Source organism: Phaenicophaeus curvirostris, chromosome 1 (assembly GCF_032191515.1).
Source record: "Phaenicophaeus curvirostris isolate KB17595 chromosome 1, BPBGC_Pcur_1.0, whole genome shotgun sequence".
NCBI classification, from domain to species: Eukaryota; Metazoa; Chordata; class Aves; order Cuculiformes; family Cuculidae; genus Phaenicophaeus; species Phaenicophaeus curvirostris.
Window position 1 is genome coordinate 107,914,803 of NC_091392.1, and position 26,541 is coordinate 107,941,343.

A 26,541-nucleotide genomic window follows, 5' to 3' on the forward strand; every position below is an offset into this window, starting at 1 on the left:
AGTTTTAAAATGTGTGTTAATGCATTTTTGAGGTCAGCGTAATAGCAGTCTTTTCCCTCAAAGATTATTTTCAACATATTGATGCTTCCACAGCACATTGTTTCAGACTTTGGAGCCTACTGGTTGATTTATACATTGTTTTTATTTTTTTTTAGGAATGGTAAACTTATTGAAGAAAATGAAAAATATATGCTGAGAGGAAGCAATACAGAATTAATAGTAAGAGATATAAAAAACATTGATGCTGGTCCTTATATCTGTAATGCTAGAAACAAAGCAGGAAATGATAAAAAACAGACATTTCTTCAAGTTTTTGGTAAGTATTACATGGTATGATCCATCCTTTTTAAATTTAAACAGTAGGGAACTGAGGTTCTAATTCACAATTTTCAGTGGAACAGTATTCCTGTAAGGTATTTACTGATGCTGCAAACCACTCTATAATTTAACAGCTTTTTCCTCCCTGTTAACTACTTTAACCTTTACACCTGATTTCAATTTTGCAAAGGCCAACTTTGTCATTTGCTTTTCTACTCTTCAGATATAATACAACAGAGTGTTACATTGTTAATTCACTCTAGTTTTCCCTGAAAAGTTGGCTGCTTCCAAGATAACCAAGAGGAGAAAGAGTAAAACATTCTCAAAGAGGAAAACAGGTTATTTGGTCTTCTAATCAGTGATTTCTTTTATGAGAACACATCATGCAAAGGCATTCCTGACTTTTTTATTTATCTTCTTTGATTTTGATTTTTAAGTGTATGCAGTCACAACAGTATTGGCTGATCTGAGTTTCAAAGGATAAAAGTAATAACATGAAAACTCATTTCTCTTTCTATGCTTTACCACCCTAACTGTGCTTATGATTCTCCCCTTTACATAGAGCTGACAATTTCTTTGAAGTTTTATGTAGCTATACCCTAGTGGGAGTAGGCATGTGTGAGATTGTAGAAAACCTCCTTCGGAATCATTGTGCAGGATCAAGACTGTAGCTTACTTATGAAAAACCTACACTAAAGGAGTGTGTTGGGATTCTTTACATTAACTGTAGCTTGTAGTTGAGGGAAAGACCATTTATATTTGAATAGCTAAAGAACATACTTAGGGCAATGAAAGTAAATTTTAAGTTGCAGTTAAAATTAATAGCAATTTATATAAAGTGAAACCCTTTTAACGGGAGAGGCTAACCTGGTAACCTGCACTGGAAAAGCTAAACTGTTGCTTTGGATAACACTGTCATTTGGGATCTGGGAGCCTGAGGCTGAAGCCATGGTGTCAGGTGAACGGGTGAGTTGTTTCCGTATGCCTTCCACTGTCTTTCTTGTTTGGGAAATTCTTCATCACCCTCCATGCTGTCTCCAGTGTTCTGTGCTCTAAATGGATTGCCTGATCATTGTACTGCTTTGTTGTTCTGAGGTGCCTGAAAGTTTTTCTTACTTACTTTTCAAAGGAAAAAGATGAAATGCAATTTTAAATTTCATCCCAAAACATTTTATTCAATTGTATTTCCAAAATTGGGGGAAAAAAAAAAAAAGAAGCAGTAGAAAAGACGGTTTTGATAGAAGTTTAGGGAAATTTCAAACAGAAATAATTTCACATGTTATTCAAATAATTTTCAGTATGAATTAAAGTTACATAGGTTTTGCCTAAAGCAAGGTAACTGTTCAGTGCGAGGAATAGGGAAAAGGACATGGTAGGCTGAGTGTTTACTGTGCGTGTTCTCCCATCTTTTAAAAACTGCTATTCTGTGAACTCCCTGGAAAACTAAATCCAAAAGATTTCTTAGATGCCATGAGTTTGTTCAGTCACAGAATCACGGAATGGTAGGGGTTTGAATCCATTTTGATCTTACACATCCTGTTTGTTTCCATGACATCCTAAAGTGCTAAAAGCCTTAAATGAATTCCTTCTTGAATAAAAAAAAATCATTTTTTATCTTTAAGTTTGGAGCCTATTCATTTCTTTAGCTCTTAGTTCTCATTTTACAACAAAAACTTAAGAATAATCCTGTATATTCTTTACATCAAATGTAGTTTTCTGTCTCACTAGTTTATTTTCTGAGCTTTGAGTTTCCAGTCTATTTAGTTTTTCCTGCTGTGGAAACCATTATGAATCTCTGAACCATGCATTGCTGTATCTTTCTGGTTAAAATCCCCTGTTTGTGAAATGTCAAGGCAAGAACAACACACAGGATTCATGTTGCGGTGGGAACCTGGCTGTTCAGCAGCACAGTGCTGCTTCTGCTTTGATCTTGGTGTATTTTCTCACGTTATGTTCACCTCTCTGTCTCTCCCCAAGTACTGAACTGGTGTTTCCACAGAACAATCTGCAGTGTCTCCCAGATCTCTTTCCTGGGTGGTTATAGGTAATTTAGAACACATCATTGAGTATGTCAATTTAGAGTTATTTTTCCTCTGTGCTTTACTATTGGATGTACTTAAGTTAGATTATAATAATCTGTGTACTGTTAGTTTGACTTTAGGGAATAGTATCATATATTAAGCCTATTACCTTATTTGTAATCACTAAAGCTATTGTGATTTTAGTTTAATGTTTTCTTTACAAAGCACGCCTCTACTTTCAGTCTGAAAATGTTGGGCAGAGTTATTGTATTTTCTCCTACAAAGAACTTTACTTTTTCTTTTGTCTCTTTTGCACAGGTTAAACAGCCAACAACTTATTATACTTATCTTCACCTTAAATTTATTAAAAAAACCCATCTGAAAATGACAGGGCAGATGGCTGATTATCATAGCTAAAATAGTACAGAATCAGCCAGTTTTTGTTAAAATAACCTATTAAGTTACATTTTTCTTTCCTACTCCACAAGCTTGCTTGTCTTACCTGCCTGCTATCTTGAATTTCATTTTACAATGCAAAGTTCTCGGGGCAACGGCTATTGTTTCTACTGCAACAGGGTTCTTGCAGCGTTGAAACTTGTAATAACAGTGATGTAACTCTTATGCAATAAAGATACGGTAACATTATGGCATTCAGCATTTGAAATTTCTAGTACTCTGCACTTCTGAATGGATGTGCCCATCTTTGTGCCATCTAACACCTGCAGTTTTACTGCCTGGTACAAGTGTGGCTATGCAGGAAGATAGCGTAAGAGTATGATTCCTGATGTGTCATAGTAATGAAGAGATCCTATCAGGCAGTGATACAGACATATACTAAGCCTCTTGCCAGTAAATCCATGTTAGTCTAATAATAAGGTGTTTGAAGCAGTTCTTTTCATGCAATATAATCAGGACTATCTTAAGGTTTATATACGTGATGCTTCCCAAGTCTGGTGAACCTCCTTTATCAAAGAATACTGGCAGAACTCTGAATTCCATAAATCATGTACCTTTTCCAGAAACATCAGTTGTAAGCAACGAATAGCAAAACTAGAACCTCAGATTCCTATCCCTGTTCTTCTTAACCCTTTTGGGGAGGCTCTGAGGTACACAGCAATGAGCTTAAATGTTCTGTTAAATAGGTATTGTCCTTGTCTGAAAGCAAGGAAGTAGTTTGAAAGAAATTTCTTTATTGAGGAAATGTCAGAGAACAGCACCAACCCTCTCTGTTCATAGTGCAAACTTTACAATGAGTATATGTTTTTTCTTTATTTGACAGCATCACTCTTAATATTTAAAAAATGCATGTCTAGTAAAGAGCAATTCTTTTCCTTCCAAATAAAATAATTTTAGTGAAGTTTGAGTGTAACCCCTTTCTATATTGAATCCTTCTTTCATTTTAGTCAGGTCATTCAGTCTACAATTTTTAAAGCACATTATGGTACAAATATTTCAATATTTTTAACTGAGGAAACCAGCAAAGTCCGGGAGGCTTCATGACTTACAGGACCCTGTATTTTCATTTCTTTCGTACTTGCCAGGGCAGTTTGCAAGCAAATTCCAAGCAGTGCAGGCAGGTATGGAATGGAAATTGTGGTCAGTTCATTGCACGTTGTTTTTATCACTCCTTCCTCCTCACACTCTTCCAGCATGAGGTCACTCGCACAGGAGACAGTCCTCCACAAATTGTATGGGTCCTTTCCATGGGGCACAGTCCTTCAGGAACAGACTGCTCCAGCATGGGTCCCCCATGGGGTTTCATGTACTGCCAGAAAACCTGCTCAGGCATGGGCTACTCTCTATCTGTGGATCCACAGGTCTGTCCAGGAGCCTGCCTCAGCATGGGCTTTCTACAAGGTCACAGACTTCTTTGGGCATATCCACCTGCTCCAGCATGGGGTTCTCCATGGGCTGCAGGTAGATAACTGCTCCACCATTTAGCTTCATGGGCTGCAGGGGGACAGCTTCCCTCACGATGGTCTTCAGCACAGGCTGCAAGGGAATCTCTGCTCTGGTGCCCGGAGAACTTCCTCCCCCTCCTTCTTCACTGAGAAGAACAACTCTCCAGAGTTGTTTCTTTCACATACTCTCACTCCTCTCTCCCAGCTGCTATTGTGCAGCACGTTTCCCCTTCTTAAATACGTAATCACAGAGTTACATAGTGGTGAGTGGTGAGTCTGTCCTGGAGCTGGCTGGCATTGGCACTATCAGTCATGGGGGAAGCTTCCAGCAGCTTCTCACAGAAGCAGCCTTGCGGCCCACAATACCAAGCCCTTGCCATTCAAAACAAGTACAACTAATCTTGTAAGTCTCCGATAAATGCTGTTATTGTCCTGTACGCAAAAATATTCTAATATTTTCCAGTGTCAAAAATATCATTAAAAATTAGTCAGACAGTATAAACATTTTTAGTCAATAACAAGTTATGACTTGTGTCCTGCAAAAATGAAGCAATTAAATAATATCCACGATTTTAGCTCTCTTTGTCTTCATAGTAGTAACTGTCAGCTAGATATATTTGATGATTAATCAGTGTTTATTCCTTTAAATGTCAGCTGCTCATGTCTAAAATGTCAAGCTGAAACTTGTGGTCTGTTTGAAAAAGTCCTTAAAGAAATTTAGAATACAAGTCTAAGATTAAAAATTAGAGTATTTGTTATATGTCATAGTACATGCATATTCTTCAGAAGATCATGTTGTTTGTCGCAGCCAGATGTATAATCCTCTTGTTCTGATGGAAATAATGTAATTGCAGGTTTTGCAAATTTCTAACATAAAATAATATGTGTGATTCTTTTTTTTTTTATGAATATATTTGCTGTATCTCTTTCCTTGTTTCCAGGGATGGTATTATATCAAAAGAAAGAAAGGAAAGAACCAATTACATTGTGACCAGGAGATATGGCTATAGAAATAGAGGATCTCTATTACCCAAGACAGAATATTTCATAGCCATTTGGATGATCCCTAAAGTGAGAGTAATGACTGAGATAATGTTGAGGTCTAACATGGTTATCTTTTACCTCAAATTCTTTCTTGTAGTTTTTAAAATTGCATCCCTTTTATACTATTGAGGAGAGTTTCAGCTTTTCTGAGCCAAATTGATATCCTGGTATGGTGCTTTTGCTTATTATCTTCTACTGCATCCAGTAAACTGGATCCAGTTGACATTTCAAGAGCCCTTGATTACTCAGGGTTTTGGTTTGTTATTTTTTTTCTGCACAATGTTACTCACCATAGATTATATCTTAATGAAGCAGGATGCTAGTGCAGTGCTTTGTTAGGTAAAATATTACCTGTTTTTCGTCTCTATGCAGTAAATACACAGAGTATTTGTGATAGTCAAGGGTGAACAGACAGTAGACAAGCAACAGAAGGAGTATGGAGATAAGGAATGAGAAATGACTCCAAGAATAGTGTGGTTGAAATGGATAAAAGAGAGGTAGGTGTTGTATCTTGATACAGCAAGTTTGAATCTGATTTTATTATTTCTTTTGGTACTGCTGAATGCAGCAGCTGTGAGGCGATGGCTGTAAAAGAAATAGTGGTCATAAACTGAAAAAAGAGACTAGACATAAGGCAAACATTCTTCACCATAAGGCAGTCAGACACTGCAACAGGCCGCTGAGAAGGGCCGTGCAGGCTCTGTTCTTGGCATATTTCACGATAGTACTCAAAAAATCCTTGATCAGTCTTGTCTGAACAGGGTCTGTTGGCATTGTGTTCTTGAGAGGGTTGATCAAAATGACCTCCTGGAGTCTCTTCCAACCGAAATGATTCTGGTACCCTTTTGGATCCACTAACATAAGCCCATGCTACTTTTCTTTGTAGGACATACTTTTCTAACCCAATTAGAAAATAGGTTACCTCTCTGTTTATTTTCAGCTTCATAGAGTATACTGTAGTATTGTTTCCTCAAAAGCAAAACTCAGGAAAATATATTGCTTTCAACAAATATCCTTAAAGTTTACAAAGTCAATGTTAAGGGCTGCCAATGTTAAATTTACTCATGCTGTACTTTTTTGCATATAAATGTATTGAATCATATTTTTATTATGTGATTGCATGCTAGGTTTTTAAGTAGGATGTGTGTTGCATTCAATGTGTAAAGTAGATGGGTTCAGAGAAACGGATTAATGGTTGTATATGAGTCAACATATAGGGCCAAAACATTTTGTATGAAGATAGTTAAATGCAATAGAAGATAGTAACAGTTCTACAACAGACTTCTTGTATGTCATTGTACAGATAAGTCCTCTAAATAAAAATGTTCAGGTGCAACCAGAAATTTTATTACATATGTAAATAACCTGACAGAGTATGGTACAGATTTAGAGCTGTAGTTCCTGTGTACTAGTGGCTATGAAGTGGAAAGATATGAAGAATTCAAACAAAGTCCAGAATTTGTATTTTATCACGTATTTACTCAGTAAGGATTAATAGCTTTGCAAAGATGACTCTGCAGTTCTTAATACTGTTAATACCACAACAAAGTGTTTGTTTTCAGGAGATTTTGTTAACTTCAATAATTTGTGTAATGTATATATTTCATAGAACCATAGAATACCTTGAATCTCTGCTCTTTAAGCTTAAAACCATTTACTTCTCATCCTGTCACTGCACCCCCTGTTTAAGAGCCCCTTCCCAGCTTTCTTGTAGGCCTCCTTTAATTTCTGGAAGGCTGCTCTAAGGTCTCCCCACAGCCTTCTCTTCTCTAGGCTAAACAAACTCAACTCCCTCAGTCTGTCCTTGTATGACCAGTGCTCCAGCCCTCTGATCACCTTCGTGCCCCTCCTCTGGACTTGCTCTAACAGATCAATGTCCTTCCTCTGCTGAGAACTCGAGAACTGAATGCAGTACCCCAGGTGAGGTCTCATGAGAGTGTAGTAGAGGGGGAGAATCACCTCCCTCAACCTGCTGGTCACACGTATTTTGATGCAGCATAGAATGTTGCTGACTTTCTGGGCTGCAAGCAAACATTGCCAGCTCATGCTGAGCTCCTCACACACCAGCACACCTAAGTCCTTCTCTTCATGGCTACTCTCGCTCCATGCTCTGCCCACTCTGCCCAGCCTTTATTTCAGTACTTTGGATTCCCTGAACCCAGACGCAGGACCTTGCACTTGGCCTTGTTGAAGCTCATGAAGCCCACCTCTCAAGCCTGTCAAGATCCCGTCAGATGGCATCCCTTCCCTTCAGCATGTTGACTGCATCACACCGTTTGGTCAGCAAACTTGCTGAGAGTGTACTCAGTCCCACTGTATACATATAATTTTGTATTTTTCCCAAATAACTTTTATTTGACAATAAACAGTTATTTTCATAAAATCAAAGAATGCCTGACGCAGGGAGGCACCTCTGAAGACTGTCTAGACCAACCGCTTTCTCAGATCAGATGTCTCAAGAACATGTCTAGTCAAGTTTTTAAAATTTTCAGGGAAGGATACTCCACAGTCTCCTGGCCAGCTTGATCTGGTGTTGAACCACCCTCTCAGTTAAAAAAAATAAAAAAATAAAAAAAAAGGAGTTTCCTCTTTTTAAATATAGTTTCCTGCATTTCAGTTGGTGCCAATTGTTTCTTGACCTGCCACCAGGCACCACTGAGAAGATTCTGGATCTATCAGTACTCACTGCTATCGGGTATTTATACACATGACTAAGATTCCCAGAACCTTCTCTACTGAAGGGCACATTGCTGGCTTATAGTCAACTTCTTGTTAACCAGGACCCTCTGGGCTTTCTCTGCAGAACTGCTTTCCATTCAGGTTGCCCTCAGCCTGCGCTGGTACATGGAGTTATTCCTGATCAGGTGGAGGAGGATCATGGAAATGTGGAATCTTCACTTCATTCCTGAAGTGTCAGCAAGCAGTAAGGGCTAGCTGGTCCCTAAAAGACAGTAAGGCAGGAGCAAAGCACGTGAACACAGACACCAGGGCAAGAGCCTGTCAGTCAGGAGCCATCCAACAGTACCCCAGTGATGGAGCAGGCAGACCTGGGAGAGTCAGCCATGCTGAACCAGGAGACCAAGTCATCAGATATACAGAAATGGTTGTTGTGCAACTTGAAGTCAGAAAGGTTGTTTGTTCTAATAGAAAGTAACATTAAACCTTTAATTAATCCTATGTAAACAACATGAATGCTCTTTAAAATATAGATTTTGACAGGACACTCTTTGTGCAGCATGAGTAATGTAATTTGTGTTTTTAACAGTACAGCCTCAAATAACACAACTTAAAAATGAAACCACTTTTGAAAATGGGAAAGCTACCCTCGTCTGTGAAGCAGAAGGAGAACCTATCCCAGAGATTACTTGGAAAAGGGCCATTGATGGAGTAACTTTCTCCGAAGGTGACAAGGTAATCAGCCTTTAATGTCTAAAATATCTAAATATGTATTGCTTGGCTAATGTTTTTGTAAATAGAAAACTAATTTAGAGATAGAAGAATTCTAGATTCCTCTGGCAGTGAAAGGAATTACTGCTTTTCAAAGTAATGAGAGAGATGTAGAGATACTAAATTTTAAAGTAAAAGAAAAAGGGAAAAGCAATTAAAGTACTGAAAGGTAATTTACTTCATTGGGCCTAAAGTTTCATACATAATCCTTATATAAGTGTTTCAATTTCATCTTATTCATAAAGGCTACACCTAGCCCATCTGCGTTTAGACTCTGTCCGGTATTTCTCAAAATGCAGTAGAGCTTCTAGAAATCTGAAATAAGAAATTCTGAACACTTTAGAATACTTTACTTCCTACTTGTGATGTTTTATTTTTATTCCTATCTTCTCTTTTCTTATATTTTTCCTCACATGGAGCAAGTAGTTTATCAGTACAAGTTTAGTCCATTTTCCCATTTTTTTCCCCAAAGTTCATATTATATTACAAAAGTAAATTGAGTAAAGAAAGATTATAGTATGACAATTAAGAAAGTCAGTTTCTGTGGGAACAAGAGCTGTAATTAGATGGAATGGTGAAAGCAAAAGCGAATGGTGGTGTAATGTTATTCTTAACCGTGCAGATAACAAGATGTATCTACAGAGCTCTTTTCCTTTATTTAAAATAATTTTCTTTTAATATTTGAACAAGTATTTTCTTCTTAATTTTCTTACTTGAACTGCAGAATTTTTCTGTGCTGATTGAAATAGGAAATACCATCTTTCTGGCTGGCTAATTCAGATTTTTTACTCCAGACAAAAATAGACAAAATACGCAAAATAGGCAAAACAGACAGACTATTTGTGTATGTTTGCATATTCATAGCTATTGCTTAAAAAAATCAAACTTGATATAACTATACAATAATCATGCCAATGAGAGAGTTAGATACATAGTAAGTCACACAGTTTATAGGACATTGCTATTTATTATTAAATTGCTGTATTCCAGCACTTGGGGCACAACAACCCTATGCAGTGCTACAGACTAGGAGAAGTCTGGCTAGAAAGCTGCCTGGAGGAGATGGACCTGGGGGTGTTGATTGACAGCCAACTGAATATGAGCCAGCAGTGTGCCCAGGTGGCCAAGAAGGCCAATGGCATCTTGGCTTGTATCAGAAACGGTGTGACCATCAGGTCCAGGGAGGTTATTCTCCCTCTGTACTCGGCACTGGTGAGACCGCTCCTCAAATCCTGTGTTCAGTTCTGGGCCCCTCACCACAAGAAGGATGTTGAGGCTCTGGAACGAGTCCAGAGAAGAGCAACAGAGCTGGTGAGGGGGCTGGAGAACAGGCCTTATGAGGAGCGGCTGAGAGAGCTGGGGTTGTTTAGCCTGGAGAAGAGGAGGCTGAGGGGAGACCTTATTGCTCTCTATAACTACCTGAAAGGAGGTTGTGGAGAGGAGGGTACTGGCCTCTTCTCCCAAGTGACAGGGGACAGGACAAGAGGGAATGGCCTCAAGCTCCGCCAGGGGAGGTTTAGGCTGGACATTAGGAAAAAATTCTTTACAGAAAGGGTCATTGGGCACTGGCACAGGCTGCCCAGGGAGGTGGTTGAGTCACCTTCCCTGGAGGTGTTTAAGGCACGGGTGGACGAGGTGCTAAGGGGCATGGTTTAGTGTTTGATAGGAATGGTTGGACTCGATGATCCGGTGGGTCTCTTCCAACCTAGTTATTCTATGATTCTATGATTCTTTGATTCTATGATTAAGGAATTATCTACTTCCATTACTTATGTCCTGAAGGAAAATGTCTAGTGTGGTCTAGTCTCCAAGTTAACCTTTCCTGGAATTGAGGCATTTTATGTGAGGTTCTGTCTATAATTTTTCTGCTCTGTGATTTCAAATTTGGAGCAGCATAACAGTATTTATATCATAGTTTTTCTCTAATAGTTTTGCATTAAAACAGAACAGTTTGTATCCTCCTTAAATATTTCAAGTCAAAGGTCATCTTTCTGACCCACAAAGACTGTACCTGGTTCAAAGGTTACAAATGTAGCTTTTCCTTTATGTTTGGAATGTTCCTAAAATAATTTTGTTACATCAGAAATTGAACATGAAAGCAAATTGCAGAAACTAGCTAAAAAATATTGGTGCAGTTGAAATCTGAAATTTATCTAGTGGCTATATAGTTACAGTGTTACATTCTCAATTCAAACTGCAGATGGTAAACCATCTAGATGTGTTAGTGTAGCTTTTTTTGAACTGTAGTTCGGCAGAATGATACTGACAACCAAACTGAAACGTATATTGCGTTTTTACTAGTGTGCTGAGGTACTGTACGTGGAAGATAAAAAAAGAATGAAAATGAATGCAGTTCTATGGTTGCCTTCTGTTCTTGCCAATGAAAGAACTCTATGTCTGTTGCCCATGGGAGAGTTTTTGCTGAATGTTGAATAAATGTTCTGAAATACTATTCTTGAGCTATAAAATATGCTGCTGTGTTTGCCCTGTGGTCCTCCAGCTCTAGGGTACCAAAGTCTTGGCTTGTGTTTTCCTACCAAATTAGGTGTTTAGGGAACAAAACTGGCAGTGATTAAATTATTTAATAATTGTTGAATAGCACAGCAATTTTTGCACACAGAAAGAGAAAAGCTGGATTGAGGAAAATTTGGAGTAGCATTTGTAACATAGTCTAAAACTGAAATTATTACTTACATCTGATAGCTTTTTAGTTAATGTTCAATCATTAGACATACTTGCATAAATGCAAAAATTTATCAGAGAATTAATCTTTCAATTCTTTTACCAGTTTTAAATGTTTTTTGATATAGACTGTACTTTATCCAATGTTCTGGTGAATTACGTATATCTTTGATGATTTCTTTTTCCATAGAAGAAGGAAGAACTGCTTTAAATGTAATATTAGCATAATAATATTATAAACACAGTGTTGTTCTTACTTTTTAATTATCATTTTATTACTTCTAGTATGCAGCTCCTCATTCATGTTATTCTTGTTTTGCTAAAGTGCAACCATAGAATCATAGAATCATAGAATAGTTCGAGTTGAAAGGGACCTTAAAGATCATCTACCTCATATAGAAAAAATAGAAAGCTTAATATGAGATCATTCTTGGCCTGCATGGATTTAAAATGTTTTCTTTCAAATAATAGATAGATCTTTTAACCAGGACATACAGGACATAACATTTCCTAATTTTGAAATTATTAAGTGAAAAAAAACCCAAACCCAAACCCGAAAATATGCACCAAAGTCATAGATCAAAGAAATAACCATACTAGACTTAAGGAGGATAATATTAATGAGTAAGAAAGCTGTAATTATCTCTTAAGAAAACATAGCTTTGATAAAGGTTTTTAGTACATCAGAAGAGTGTATTTGAAAGTTGAAGCCAAGTGAGTTCAAACGAGAAATAAAGAAGCCTTTTCCTCACTCCTTTTATCAGTTAGCCTTTGGAACAATCTGCCACACAGTCTGTGGTCCCTTTTTCACTGCGAATTTGAAATAAAGGCATGATTCCCCTTCTTCTGCCCTCTTTTTAAAGTTTAAATGGGAAGTTTTCCAGGAGGTCGCATTAGATGACTTCTGTAATCCTTTTATGGGTTTATAACTCATACATACATGAGAGTGGATAAGCCTGAGTAGATGAATGATTATGCATGACAGAAGGTGTTTAATTTGCCCTTAAAGGTCTGAAAATGGAAATTGAGGATTAGTCCAAGACAGAGCTTCATCTGCTGTTGCAGAGTCAAGCCAAAACTCTCTGCTTGGTGCATGCACTCTGCCCTGTGTGCTTCTGACTCCCCAGCATTGTGTGTCCTTTCACTGATGAGCCAACCTGGCCGTGTCCCTTTCAGCTGTGATTCAAAATGGCATGTTCCTACAGACCTTTGCATCCTGCAGCCCTGGCTCTTTTCCCAGTAAAAAGAGGAAGCAAGAGGAGAGTTGTTTTTTGTAGAACAGAAAGAAGGGTAGTGATTGGATTTGATTTGCTGTAATCACTTATAAAATAGATTTTGGACATGCATAAGCGTATCTACACACATTCCTGAAGGAGACCATATCCTGACTCTGTGATGCAAAAATGTCATTGATTCCTGTGCATTCTGCAGAAGTGTGAGGGCAGAGTTTCATGCTCTACTTTCTAGTGTCTAATTCCACCAGAAATATGAAAGCTGACCAATGCTGTTTCTAATTACCATTTCAAACCCAGTTATAGAATACAAATGACAATAACAGATGGGGTTTGATATGTAATAGCAGCTCCACTGTAAGCAGCATGTGTCCAAAAAGACAATCTTTACCCTTAAGAATTTATGATCCAAACGCGTAAAATGAATGAAAGAAGTCAGTGCAGAGGTCATGGTCCAGTTGTCTGATGCTCAGTTTTGATAATGTTTCATGTGTGGGTTTACTGGTTCACAAAAAAAAAGTAAAAAAAAAACCCAAAAACCCAACCAAATAACCAAAAAACCCCAAAGAATGAGAATTTGCAACTTGGATATTGGATTTAAGATATATGAAATGATACTGTATTATATATATAAATATATTTGTTACAGATTCACCAAATGTCTTTGAAATACCTTATGCTATTCTTATTCTGTCCACAAGTATAAAAGTCCCTAATCTTTAACTTTATAATAAAGACTACAGTAACAGTTTGATTCTGCTTCCTTCCATCTAGCTACCAATGCAGTGGTGTCCCCATCAAACTTCGTATGACATTGTTTCTAAATATTGCAGAGCTCGGACCAATAATTAAATTAATTTCAGAGTTTGAATTCACTTTACATCAGTATGCAAGTCATATCTGTTTTGAGATTGCAGTGTTTTTCATAATTTTCATGATCAGGCAATAGGCAAAGGTGAAGGATTTGGGGTTTTGTCTCTTTCTTTGAAAGGTCAGCTCTGCTTTTCCCCAAGCCTGTTAACTTCGCTTCAGCTTACAGATGTTAATAAAAAGAATATGATTTTTTTTTTTTTTTACTGCTTGTGTATGCTGTTGTCACTGCACAAAAAGTAGTAGTGTTGCAGTGTCAGCAAATTGATTTGCCTTTCTTTTGAGATAATGAGAACCCTGTTACGTTCTTGCTCAACAAGGATCACATCTTTATTTGAAATTATTCACTCCAAAACAGGAAACATAGATATATCTATCTAGTGTATTTTAACTTTCTCCAGGAGATTTCTATATTTTTCTGAGCTGTGCAAATCCCAGTCTTTGTAAATTATTGTCAGGAAGTTTTCTTATTTGAATAGTTGGAAAAATGTAAGGGACAAGTCTTTTTGTCTTATTGGACAAAATTGTTATAACCAGTTTCACCTGCATGTTTTTGTGAACAGCTTCTACTTACGATATCATAGAATATATTTGTTGTTGTAATATTAGCATAGGCCTGCAGACCAAACAGTTTATGTAGCCAGCTTCAATTGTGTCTGATTATGCAAATGAGACACTCTGCAAACAATTCAATCCGGCATCGAAGTTTGTTTGTTTTTTTGTTGTTTTTTTTCTTTTTAAACCTAAAGTGAATTATGGTGGGCTTCTCATGTTCAGGCTTTAAAAGAGAAGAGTAAGAATACTGTGAGTGGAAGGAGGAGGTAAGTAAATGGACTTGAGAGTGAGTAGAATGGAAGAGTCTGGCCTTAAATGTCAGGCAATTAGTACTGTTGAGGATATGCAGATTTATACCCTTAGACATAAGCAAATCATGAAGCACGTATGAGCACCTAATAGTATACTCCCACCAGTCATCTGATCCGTAGAAATCTGCATATGTTTGGGGCTTCTCCATCTCCTCCATGGCATGTTCAGCCACACTAATATGGATTTGAGACAAGCTCTTCAATTAAGTAGAAGGTGAAAGTAGAGCAAACAGTTTTGGGTGGTGATAGCTTTTTAGTAGGAAGACTGACTTTGGAGTGGTAAGACTGTATGCAGTTAGCTTGTATCCACTTGCTTATGCACTAACTATACACAAAGTAGATTCTTTTAGGTAGTTTCTGTAGGTTGTAGTTCTGCATTTACTGGCTGAAATAAAGCCACACAAACTTAGAAATGTCATTTCTTTCCCTTCCAATATTAGCTTTTTCCTGATAGATGCATCAAGCGATACAGCCACACTTTATAGAGTAGAGTCATTTGGTAGCGTTCACTGATATTCTACGGGACATTCACCTGAGGCTTCAGAAATGGTGCATTTTGTAGGTACTGTGGAAACTCATTGGAAATGAGCATAACTGATAATCTAGGCATTTAAAATTAAGACTCTAAGAGCTTTAAAATCCACGGATATTCTTTAAGAAATCCTGAACTCATAGGTCATTGTATTAACAGATATGTCCTAACCACATTAAAAAAAAAAAATCTTTAAAAATTCTGTATGAAAATGTACAGATTTATAGAAACAGATTAGTCCTTTTGTCTTTATTAGTTTTATCATCATATTTGTTAAAATGAAATTGTGTTGTCAAAAAAACATTATACATGCATCATTCATCTTGTAGCAAATGTCAAAATATTAAATTGTGATTTTTTGCTCATGTGATATCTTTAGCAAATGTATTTTTTAGACAATTTTATTGGTAACTTCAATAACTTCAAAATTGGTTTCTTCAATAAGACCTTGGAAAGTAGTAGCTGCGCAAGAAAAAGAAAACTCTTTACCCTACCAGCAGCCTACCAAGAGACCATTTGCTGCCCACGGTCTCCTCTACATCAATGTACATCCTTCTCTAAGGCTGCAGTTCTTAAAGAACTGCTCCAGTAGACACCTTTTCCACGGAGCACAGTCCTTCAGGAACAGACTGCTCCAGCGTGTGTCCCCCAGGGGCCACATGTCCTGCCAGGAGCCTGATTTGTAGCGGGTCCTCCACATGCTGCAACTTTCTTCAGAGCATGCCCAGCTGCTGCAGCGTGGGGTCTTCCATGAACTGCAGTGGGTGTCCGCTCTACCTTGGATCTCCATGAGCTGCAGGGGGACAACCTGCTTCACAATTGTCTTCTCCACAACCTGCAGGAGAAACTCTCCTCAGGTGCTTAGAGCTCACCTTATTCTCCCACCCTGGTGTTTGCAGGGCTGTTTCTAACACTTCTTTTCCTCACTCCTCTCTTCCCTTTCCTTCCTCATGAATAAACCAATTACCTTCCTCCAGGCCTCCATCTTTCGTCCCAATTTGCCTACATACCTGAGAATTGTAGAGCTGGGACTAATTTTTTAGCTGTGATTAATTTATCCACATAGTCTCTTCAGTTTATGTGTTGTTACAGATCTGTTTCTTCAAAAATGTACTATGCATAACTTCAGATAATTTAATTTAATAATATATAGAGTTTCCTTAATTGAACATTTGAGTAGGAAATTCTGTAAGCCAGCTGAAAATAAGCTGTACATTGGTTTTAGGGTTTCATTTCTCACTGATGTTTTCATAACAGAATAATACATGGGCTTTTTTTGTGCTGCCATGTTGCAATCTCTGCTTTCCAAGTTGTTTCAGACTCTACTACCAGCACATCTTTTTTCATAATAGTTTCCACTCGATTGGACTGATATATTCAGCATAATCTTTTATTTATATTGGTACATAAATTTAGAAACATATATAGTTCAATTGTACCGATTAAATAATACTATTTGAGAACAAATATTCTTTGCTCTTTCAGGTATGTCCAGGTTAGCTCCATTTTGCCATTTAGCTTGCTACTACAATAATTTCCTGTTGTTTCTTCAGTTACAAAACCCTACAGGGTCTGTGAGCAAGCCTTTTTTGATTTGCAAGGTCTGGATCTGTATCCTCTTGCAGGCAATTCCCCTGTTCCTCATGTCTCAAGCTATACATTTCTGGCTTCCCATGCCTTTCCTTCAACTAAGAAAGCCTTGTTGCTTATATATCACCACGTAGGGCTCCACCTTATCCCAATTTCCAGGCAGACTTCGTATCTCTTTCTAGCTGTAGTAAGTTTGATAAGATATTTATCAGCTTTACAGAAAACTGGAAAGGATCCCAAGCTGCATGCAACTACTGAACAAACCCTCCTTTTTTTTTTTTTTTTTTTTTTTTTTTATGCTCCAAATAATGCATGTTGTGCAGCTTTGTATAGGCTGTTCTGTGGTAGATAACTGTATACCTTCACCACATCAGCTATTCCTGCTAAACTGTGTCATGGCTTGAACCTAAATTCTATGAAAATTAAATAAATGTATACATGCATTAAGCTCAGTTTGAGATTCTTGGAGTAGTTGTCTTTGGAAGGTTACTTTATATTATTATAGAAGAGTTTTGTGAGCAAGAGGGGCATACAACCTGTGTTTATCCGAAATTTTATCAGTCCAAGTACTGATTTATCAGTTTAAATAAAATAAATAATTGTTCTTAGTCCAGTTACAATTATATGAACACATTAATCCAAGTTATCTTAAGTAATACAGGGGAAAAAGATACCATAAAATACCATAATTTTTTTTATACTTAAGGTTCCTAGTTTTCTTGTCATTATTATAGTGACCCTTCCAGTATCCTCCTAAGACCTGAGGTTTACAGTGTTTATTTTTCTTAATAAGAAAAGAATAACAAAAAGGTAGAGAAGTGTTGACAATTTATTAGCAATCTAAATTATTCTCCAAGACAAAATGCAAATGATTTAACCTCCCACCCCAACCCCTTAAAAAGAAAACAAACCAAAACTATGCTTCTTTCCCTGCCTTGGGTCGACTTGGTGTTATTTTTGTCCATTTTGTATTGCTGTTCATGTACATGCTTTGACTTCATGGGTTTCCATCTACAAATTGTTTTGGTTTCTTTTTCTTTTTCTTTTCCTTTTTATTTTTTTTTTTACTGTTTTCACTTGTTAGTTAATAAAGTTACAAAACTGTCTCTTCCAGTCCCAATTAAGATAAAGAGCTAATGTTTGTTGGTTAGACCTTTGCCATACATAGTGCTTAGTACAGAACTAAGTAGAAACAAATTCACGTAATTACGTGATAACTAGGGACTTGCAATCAAAGCAAATTGAAATCACCTTAGACCAAGGCAACCTCTGGCAATTCTCAACACTCTGCACTGCTGGAACAATGCAGAACCTTTACTAGTAATAGGAGAATCATACTTACTGGGCTACAATCCCTGCCTGAGGGAAAGATGGGATCCTTGTTCTTCATGTTTCCTCTGTTCGGAGTTTTATAAATCGTTCTGTATGAGCAGTTTGGTGTATCTCGGTGGTATAATGTCACTGTACCTGTTATTTCTACAGCTGAAGTATTATTTAATTCAGATTTGAACTAACCCAAATTAGGTTCAGAAATAGGACCAGGTTGAATTTCTTAATGAAAATAGCCATATTTGTTGCTACTGGTGCTGTATATATTTAGCAGTGATTATTCTTATTTACATGCACAGAGATTGAGTAATCACTGAAGAATAAATTCTGGCATATCACAGTTAGTGTTTTAAGTCTGAGCCATCCTAGATCCCATACTGATACGTGTTTGAGCCCTATGCTTATGCTAGTCTTCCCATTGTGACTCCTGCTTCCGCTGAAGTTACTAATGCCTCACCAGCGTTTTAAAGATTTATAATCACCTGTGTCTCATTCTCATTTATCCAAAGAATCAAGTTACAGTAAGATTTGATTGTCTAAAGTAAGACATAATTTTATAGCTAAATCATTATTTTTAGTGACTGTTCTGTATGAGGCCTGTATTGAATAAGAATGTTGTATTTAAATGATCTTATTCCTGGGAATTTTGCTGGTCTGAATCCATCTGTGTCACCCATGTTAATGGTATCATAGCAGTGCTGGAGTAGTTTTAGATCGGCAAAAATCTTAGGAATAAAAGCATTAAATACAGTATTTTTGAGTGAATCAGGATTTCTGATTGCAAAGTACATATGTAACGATTACAGTTATAATATTCCCATTATAAATACTCATTGTTGTTACTATTGTTATTTTTTATGACAAACAATAATGCTTGTTTTCCTTTACAAGCTTTTTTTCATACAATACTAATATTTTTGCCATTAATAACCATCAACCATTTATTTCTTGTGATTTGCATCTTTAGTGGAAGCAATATTGTATGGCTGATCATTATATTTTCTCTGTTATTTTTCTTTTGTGTTCTTTTGTGAGTGAAAACCAATCAAGGAAAGAAGTTCAGTTTTCTATTTCATGTCTTAGTAAGTGGGCTTGCTGTAATGGATATCCTGTGTCATCTCATTACATAACAACTTTAGTTTGAAAGAAATGTCAGCATGAATCAAACAAATATCAGTTCATAATTTCTAAAAGTTATATGAAACTTTCAAGAATACATTTTTAATAAGCTGCATAGAAACTGCTACTGTTTCCAATCTGAATTCTTTAAAACTACTATCTCTGCAGATGAACAGAAAATCAAAACAACTTTTTTTTTTTCTTCAAGAATAATTTTTTGTGACTTCCGTGGTGTTACACTATAGATCTACAAACAATAGTTTCTTCAATAATTTCTTTCTTGTGGAAAAAAATTCAGGAGTTTTCAGCATGCTGAGATATATATTTAATGAGCTGCAGTTCTAAAAGAATCACGAGGTCTTCTGTAAAAATCATTGAAGTCCAAGACACTGCTGTAGCATTATTCTGATTCAATGGACATTAAGGCATATGCACGTAGCAATACTCTGGAATTTTCTGCTGTCTCCAACAGGTGCATGGATAAAATACATTTACCTGAAGAGAATGGGAAATATTGTGAATATACCATCCATAATCCAGAAGGGAGCTTCCATCAGCTTCTACACGATGATGGCTGTTGTGACTAACAGCCTTTTCTCATCATCAAAGGTAGATTTTCAGACTAGGAATTGCTGGTCACTTAATTTTAATAGACTTCTGGAATTTTATCATCATTTAGTATCATCATGTCAGGTTGTAGAAATTCTTATCTTTCATGCTGCCTCAAGGAACAGTTTCATAAACAATTCTGACCTGCTTAAATCTCACATATAAGAAACATCAGCCTGAAGTGTGTGATCTGAAGTTTTCCTTTCATATGGATACCAACAGAACCCAAAATCAGAAGGCTTTCAAAAAAAATTTTTAATCATGACGATTCCGTTGATCAGTATTTGTTTTCTCCTTGAAAATTCAGTGATGCATACTCGGAACACATCCCCAAGACGACATCATGCATTGGTTCTGTTTGACAGTTTGATCTGAAGAATGAAGAGCTAGGCATAAAATTCAAACAGTTGTTGGGGTTTTTTTTGGTTTTTTGGGGTTTTTTTTCTGAGTTCCTGCTCTTCCCCGAGTATGACGATCTTCTGCCACGTACATCTGCAGCAGGTCCTTTGGACCAAGTTACATGTTCTCACAAATACATTTTTGAGCATGTTGCGCCATGTTTTATAAAAAGAGACAACAGTCTCAATTCTAAGCTACTGTTTCTTCATCTTTTATGTTGTTAACATGTGCAATGCACATCCAAAATGGCACTAAAGAACACAAGATATCAGAAGACACATTTGGTAATGTGTGACATGCAAGACTGATGAGCATTGTTGTAACAAATGGAGAGTAATAGCACTGTGATCACCAATAAGCTTTAAGCATTAGAAGAAAAACAAATAGAGGTATTCAACTTCTCTACGTTTTTAATGCAGGGATTTTTTGCTTGTAGTCTTGCACTTGGTCTTCAAGGGATGATGGAGTACTTTGTCAGCAAAACAGTAAACAGGGAAGATAATCAACAGAGTCACAGCTGCTCTAACCATCCAAGTAATATTATCAAAATCCAGCTACAAACAAGTCACTAATTTCTGCATCTGTTCTCACCTTCCACTCTTGCTTTCAGCCAACTCAAAATGCATGTTTTGGCAGGCATAGAAATTCATCTCATTTGGTGCTACAGTTCCTCTGTGGGAGTTGGATAAATGGTTGATAAATCAAACTCAACCACTCATCACATCATCCACCTCTCCCCAAGTACAGCTTTCTACAATTGAAAAAGAATATCAATTTCTAAGCATCATAATCGACTAATTCTCCCCTCCTGCGAAATTACACTTTTTGAACTACAATGTCAGTGGAATTGTGCAGATTGAACACTACATGGTACCTGAATAAGTTATTCTGCCCCAAAAGCTGTTCTTGTCTCTTTGTGGATGTTGTACTCTCATCACATCCCTTTTTTCTCTAACAATCATACTCTGAAAACTGCATAACTCCTCAGCATGCGGAGCCCTTTTAGTACGCTGTTATCATCATTCTGGTACTCCCTTGGGAGCTCTGGAACATGATTTTGGAGATGTGCATTGACTAGTGAGGTCAGCATCAATGGGTAATAATATTTTGGGAATAACCATGTGTGGAACTACAAATCATGTGAGAAGTTCAGGAAGCAAAAGCATGACAGAAAAACTCAGGTAGTAGAATAAAACATATAGCATGGCAAGATTTTAATCAGAATAAAACATACATAATTTTGTAGAATCTGTAGAATTAATCTCAAGTGATGAAATAGCTCCCATTTTATGAATTCATTAGGGTTAAATTACATAAATTCTGAGTATGAATATTAAGTGTGGAAAATTGTCACTATTTGTTTTTTTTTTCTTTCACAAGTCAACTTTTTGATACTTCAGAGTCGTCATTATGTATAATTTTACTTGGAGACCTGTATAGAAAAGTTCTGTTTTCTTTGAGAATGGCAATATTCAAAACAAAAGTTAAAAAGTTAAATTCTTAATTTAGGGAATGTGGAGTTCATGTAGATAAAGTAACAAAGGCAGCTATACCCATCAAAGTCTCTGTTGAAGGTTTCTGACTTGTGATATAGCTTTATGCTGGTGATGAGATGGGGCGCTGGGTGTGAGGAACCACCACCAAAACCTCCCAAACCCCACTTTTATTTATGAATTCTGTTAAATTCTCTGATTAATATTAATGATGAAAATATTTGGATTTCTTAAGATTTTATTATGATTTCCAAAATGCCATGGAAAGGTAACTTTTGAAGACCTTGCCATTAGCATTTTCAGAAAACACAGTGGTTTGTTTATTGAAATTATCCTTCCAATGTCTTAGAGCAAAAGCACCTGTTAACATACTTGCCCACTGATCTTTCTACAGCAATATTTATATCTGTATGGAAATATGTTGACCATGTATGTTTTCAGATGTCACAAGCTTTTCATACTTCGCAGTTGTACACAGTAATTCAGAGCATCACGGGTATTGAACTCCAGAGACTGTCATCTAGGTTTTTGTTTTGTCTATGTTTGTAGTTTTTATAATTCTAAGACATAAAAGCACATGGACTTATTAATCTAGCAGAAGACACCCTTGTACATGTGTTACATTTCTCCCTTGTAACTTTTGAAAGGAAAAAAAATCCAGTTTAAGAAGTGTCCATTATTATTATTTCAGACAAACTCAAGAGTTACTGACATTTTTAATTTATAAACAATCAACCTCTATTTTGATTTTTCACCAGTGGCAGGTTTGTTTTTTTTTTCTGGTGGGGATTTCTACTGAGGACTTTAGGTGCAGTGTACTTCATGTTCCCATGTGTGCTCCCTCTTCCTGTTTAGGTGTGGTACAGTGCCAGACATGGTGCTAATGTGTGGTTTCCATGCTTAGTGCAGGAGAGAAATAAGCCTCAGAAAGATTTCACCAAGGGTTATAGAGTTCTGATCATCACAGACCTGCTTCTGTTTGGTATTGTGTATTTGCTGTTCAAAGTTAGATAAGAAGAAGACTTCCTTTGTGGATCAGTATGAATGTAGGCTCTTGCTTTGTTGGCATATTCTGGTTTTGATAATGCCCTTTAAAAGAATGGAAAAATATAACTAGCATGGTTTCAGTGTTTGCTTCAGGCTAACACTGCATATTAATTTTTTGTCCCAGCTTCTTCGTTGCTCTTTGTCATAGTCAACTTCTGTGTCTCTGCTGTGTTCTTAACTTTTATTCTTAGCTGTGCTTCAGAGTGACTGCACTGTTATTGTACTTTTTATGTCATAATACAACCTTGGCTTACTTACCCCGATCTTTATTAACCTAATGAAAGCATAGAGCAATATAATACAATCACACTAGTATTTCTGAAGTCTGTGTGAAAATTCATCATAATGTCTTGCATTTTTCATTTGCATATGTTAATCTCCATGCTATTCTGGCAATCCTCTCTAGGCATGGGCAACTGTTTCAAAATATTTTCTTTTGTTTATGTATGTATGTTTTTATACATTTATTTATTTGTGTATTCATTTATATATTCTTGGTCAACAATTGCACTCTTGTTTTCTTCTGTTTTCAGGAATGTCTGACAGTTTATTTGTATTAACGTATTGCACTATGCTTGCAGAAAAATTAATGAAATTGTACAGTAATCTGTCTTCAGAATAGAATCAGAGAACAAGACTTCTTAAATTTTTCATGAAGAAGCCACAGGACAAAAAGCATTCTGAGCAATGCAACAGAAAAAAACCTTATTATATATTTTGCATTACTTTATAAGAAATTTCGAAGAGATTATTGTAATAATTTTCAGACTATTTTGAAAAAGTAGATATTACCTTTATTAAATGTGTATTTTTATGATCATTTGGGCAATATTGTCTTGCCTACAAGTGTTTTATGTTTTATTTAGTTTTGTATACTTCACGTAACTCGGTGGATCGCTCTCGAAATTCTTGTTATTATATATTTATGGTGAGAATAGACAATATAATAACGAAAATCTCCTGTCATTTGCTGTGCTTATTAAGTTGGGATTTTGCCCTAACTATAAACCTAAGATATATTATGACATCCATACTATAATAAAATATTTTTATCTCATACATAATAACATAAGAAAGTTATTTTGAGTACAGACCGTACGTGTACATATCAATTTAGAATTTACTGTAAAACCTATTTAATTTTAAGGAACTTTGCTTATTTTCATTATGTTGGGGTATTTTTTGGTGGGGAGGGTTTAAACATCAGTTAGCACTCTGTGCTTTGGAATTGAATGTATGGAATTAATTGCAGTGAAATACGTAGTGTATTATACAGTGAATTACAATATTTGGGATTAGTATTGAACAGTCAAAATTTTCCTTTGTTATCAAATTCAAAATAGCACAGCAAATTTTATACTTATGTAGTAATATTTCTGGTGACTTCAGTGAGGGTTATAAATAATTTTAACTCTTTTTATAGGAATCCTGTTGACCATGTTACCCAAAATGTGTAACAAACACGTGCTTGTTTTTCAGAGTGAAGAATTACTGTTTGGAATATGTATATATAATTTAATTCTTTTTTTTTTCTTTTTCGTCTATGCTTCTAACTACCTGTTACTAGAAACAGAAAATTGAACTGACTGACTACTCTGATCTAATTTTTAAAATCATAATGAAACCATGTGTTATTACAGTTATAGGTCAATATATTTTCAAGAAAAGCAGTTTCCATTGTACAAGGAGAATCTCCTAATAAAAAAATTGGCTCCTCATTGTAGGTTTGTAATATACAATAAAAAAGAGAATATTTTTTCTCCAACTACCTTTGCTTTGCTGCTACTACTGCCTGTTGTATAGGGCTACCTTAGTGCTTTGGTGGGGCAGCTGTTAATGAGTCACTAATAGAGTATTTAGTACTGTATCTGTGATTCATAGTCACAAGTTGTTTCAGCATATGTCTTTTCACAGTTTCAAATGTGACTTCTTAGGAAAATATTTCTCATCAAGTTAAAATCAAAAATAAAATTGCTGAACCATATGTACATTTTAGGTACAAGTAATGTAGATATACCATTGTATTACATACTCGATGTTTTTAAAAAGAAGAAAACTATCCACTGATAAATAATGCTGTTATTAACTATGTCATACAAAGTACTTGCAATATATGTATCAGAATTTAGAAAATTATTTAATATTTTGTTTTAAAGAAATCTCATTTTAATTATCTCAAGAAATCTCTCCCAAGACCAAAAATGTTTCATATATAAATATTCTGTACTGTAAAATGTTTACTAGTAACTTCATAATTGTTCTCTTTCCTTTTTTAAAGGAATAATGAAAATAAAATTTTCAGGATTAGAAATGACATAAGACATAACTAAGTGGTCTTAGTTACTAATTTTTACCAATTCAGAGGTCTTTAGGTTTGCTCCTGCATTAGAATTCCATAACTTTAATATAGGTAACTCTGCTGTGGCTTTTCACAGGAAAAAATTCAGTAGTCTAGGATTCTGATGTGGAATCAGAATACTTTTTTAACATAAGAATTATGATACACAGAATATTTTTGTGACTGCTTTGTGTCAAATATTTTAATATCTAAATTCTGTACATTTTTTCCTGTATTCAGTGAAGAAACAATTGTAGATAGTTAAAACCTCAGTCAGTTAAATATCAGCCACTTGGTAAGTATTTAGAGTAAAAAGCAGTATACTTGAGTATACATTTTCATAGGACTGGACATTAAAATTTGTTTCAAGTTTAAGTGTAATACAATGAAATGGTTACTGTTTTTTCCTCCCTTTTCCACCTTCCTTTAGCATGAAGGTAGGTAAATATCAGTACTTTTTATCAGCTTTTTTTCCACTCACATGAAAAATGTGAAGCAAATAAGTAAAGCAAGTTTTGCAAAGCTACAAAACAAGTAGAGAAGAGAACGATATTTTAAATAACTTCTTCTTCCTTAGTTATAATACTCAATGAAGGTCAAAGTGTCTAGCGCTGGATTTTTTAATTTTTTTTTATTTATTTTTTTGTAATATTTTATTCTCTTGTATTCAAATAGTTTTGGGGAAGTAGTGGAGGGATGTAAAGGATAAGGATTTTTATGTAGTTTCTAAATATAAAAAATATGTTTTAGAAAATAAGAAGCCAATATTCATTTTTCTCCCTTGCCTTTTTCCATGCAATGATATAGAAATTAAATTCAGAAATTCAAGTTGCATTTGTGCATCATGTTTTTTACTATTTGTGAGCTTGTGACAAGGAAATGTGGATAATGGAAATAAATCTATGACTGGATTTGTGTTTTGATCATTGGTTGGGGTCAGTATTTCTGTTCAGTTTCACTGTTACATTTTTAAGGGCAAGGGAGATAATGCTAACTGTAATCTAAGCACTATAATTTTACATGCATGCTTTTCATTTACTGCAGCATCATAACAAAATTAGTGAGATCATAAACAGGTGTTGAGTATGCTGTTCATTATTCCAGTAATAAGTGGCATTTTTGTGGTTTACCTTGAAAATGTTCCTTTAAGCATGTACTTGTTACCTTCATTTTAGTGCCTAGAAACAGAACATCTTTTTCTATATTTTTAAAAATTTATCTGACAAATTTAGAAGTTGCTTAGCTGTCAGTAATAGCTTCACCATAGGCGAACATGTTCCTTCAGTCATATTTATCAATGATGTTTAATATATAAATATACATAAACATACATATATATATAAAACTTTTCTTTTTCCTGAATCAATGTAAACAGAGCCCAGATGGCCGTATAGAAGTCAAAGGGCAGCATGGAAAATCGTCACTGCATATTAAAGATGTGAAGTTATCAGATTCAGGGAGATATGACTGTGAAGCTGCAAGTAGAATTGGTGGGCACCAAAAGAGCATGTACCTTGATATTGAATGTAAGTTGTAATATTTTGTTTTCTCTTTTAAATTTGTTTTAAACCACAAAAAAAAAAAGTACATTCTTAATGGAAGATCAGATGTTTTACTGGTAATTCATGTTTAAACTTGCATAATTTAAGCGTGTCCTTCTGTAGTTAATCATACTGAATTCTGTGGAGAAATCCTGTCTTTTCT

At 35.8% G+C, this 26,541-nt stretch overlaps 1 protein-coding gene across 1 annotated transcript in view; it reads left to right on the forward strand.

Annotated features, from left to right (window-relative positions):
• The window catches only part of NCAM2 (neural cell adhesion molecule 2), a 281,879-nt gene that overhangs the window by 169,815 nt on the left and 85,523 nt on the right, over nt 1-26,541 (forward strand). The window contains exons 7-9 of the mRNA XM_069870620.1: nt 156-316; nt 8,550-8,695; nt 26,213-26,363. Coding sequence (XP_069726721.1) covers nt 156-316; nt 8,550-8,695; nt 26,213-26,363 — 458 coding nt within the window. The remainder of the gene's footprint in view (nt 1-155; nt 317-8,549; nt 8,696-26,212; nt 26,364-26,541) is intronic.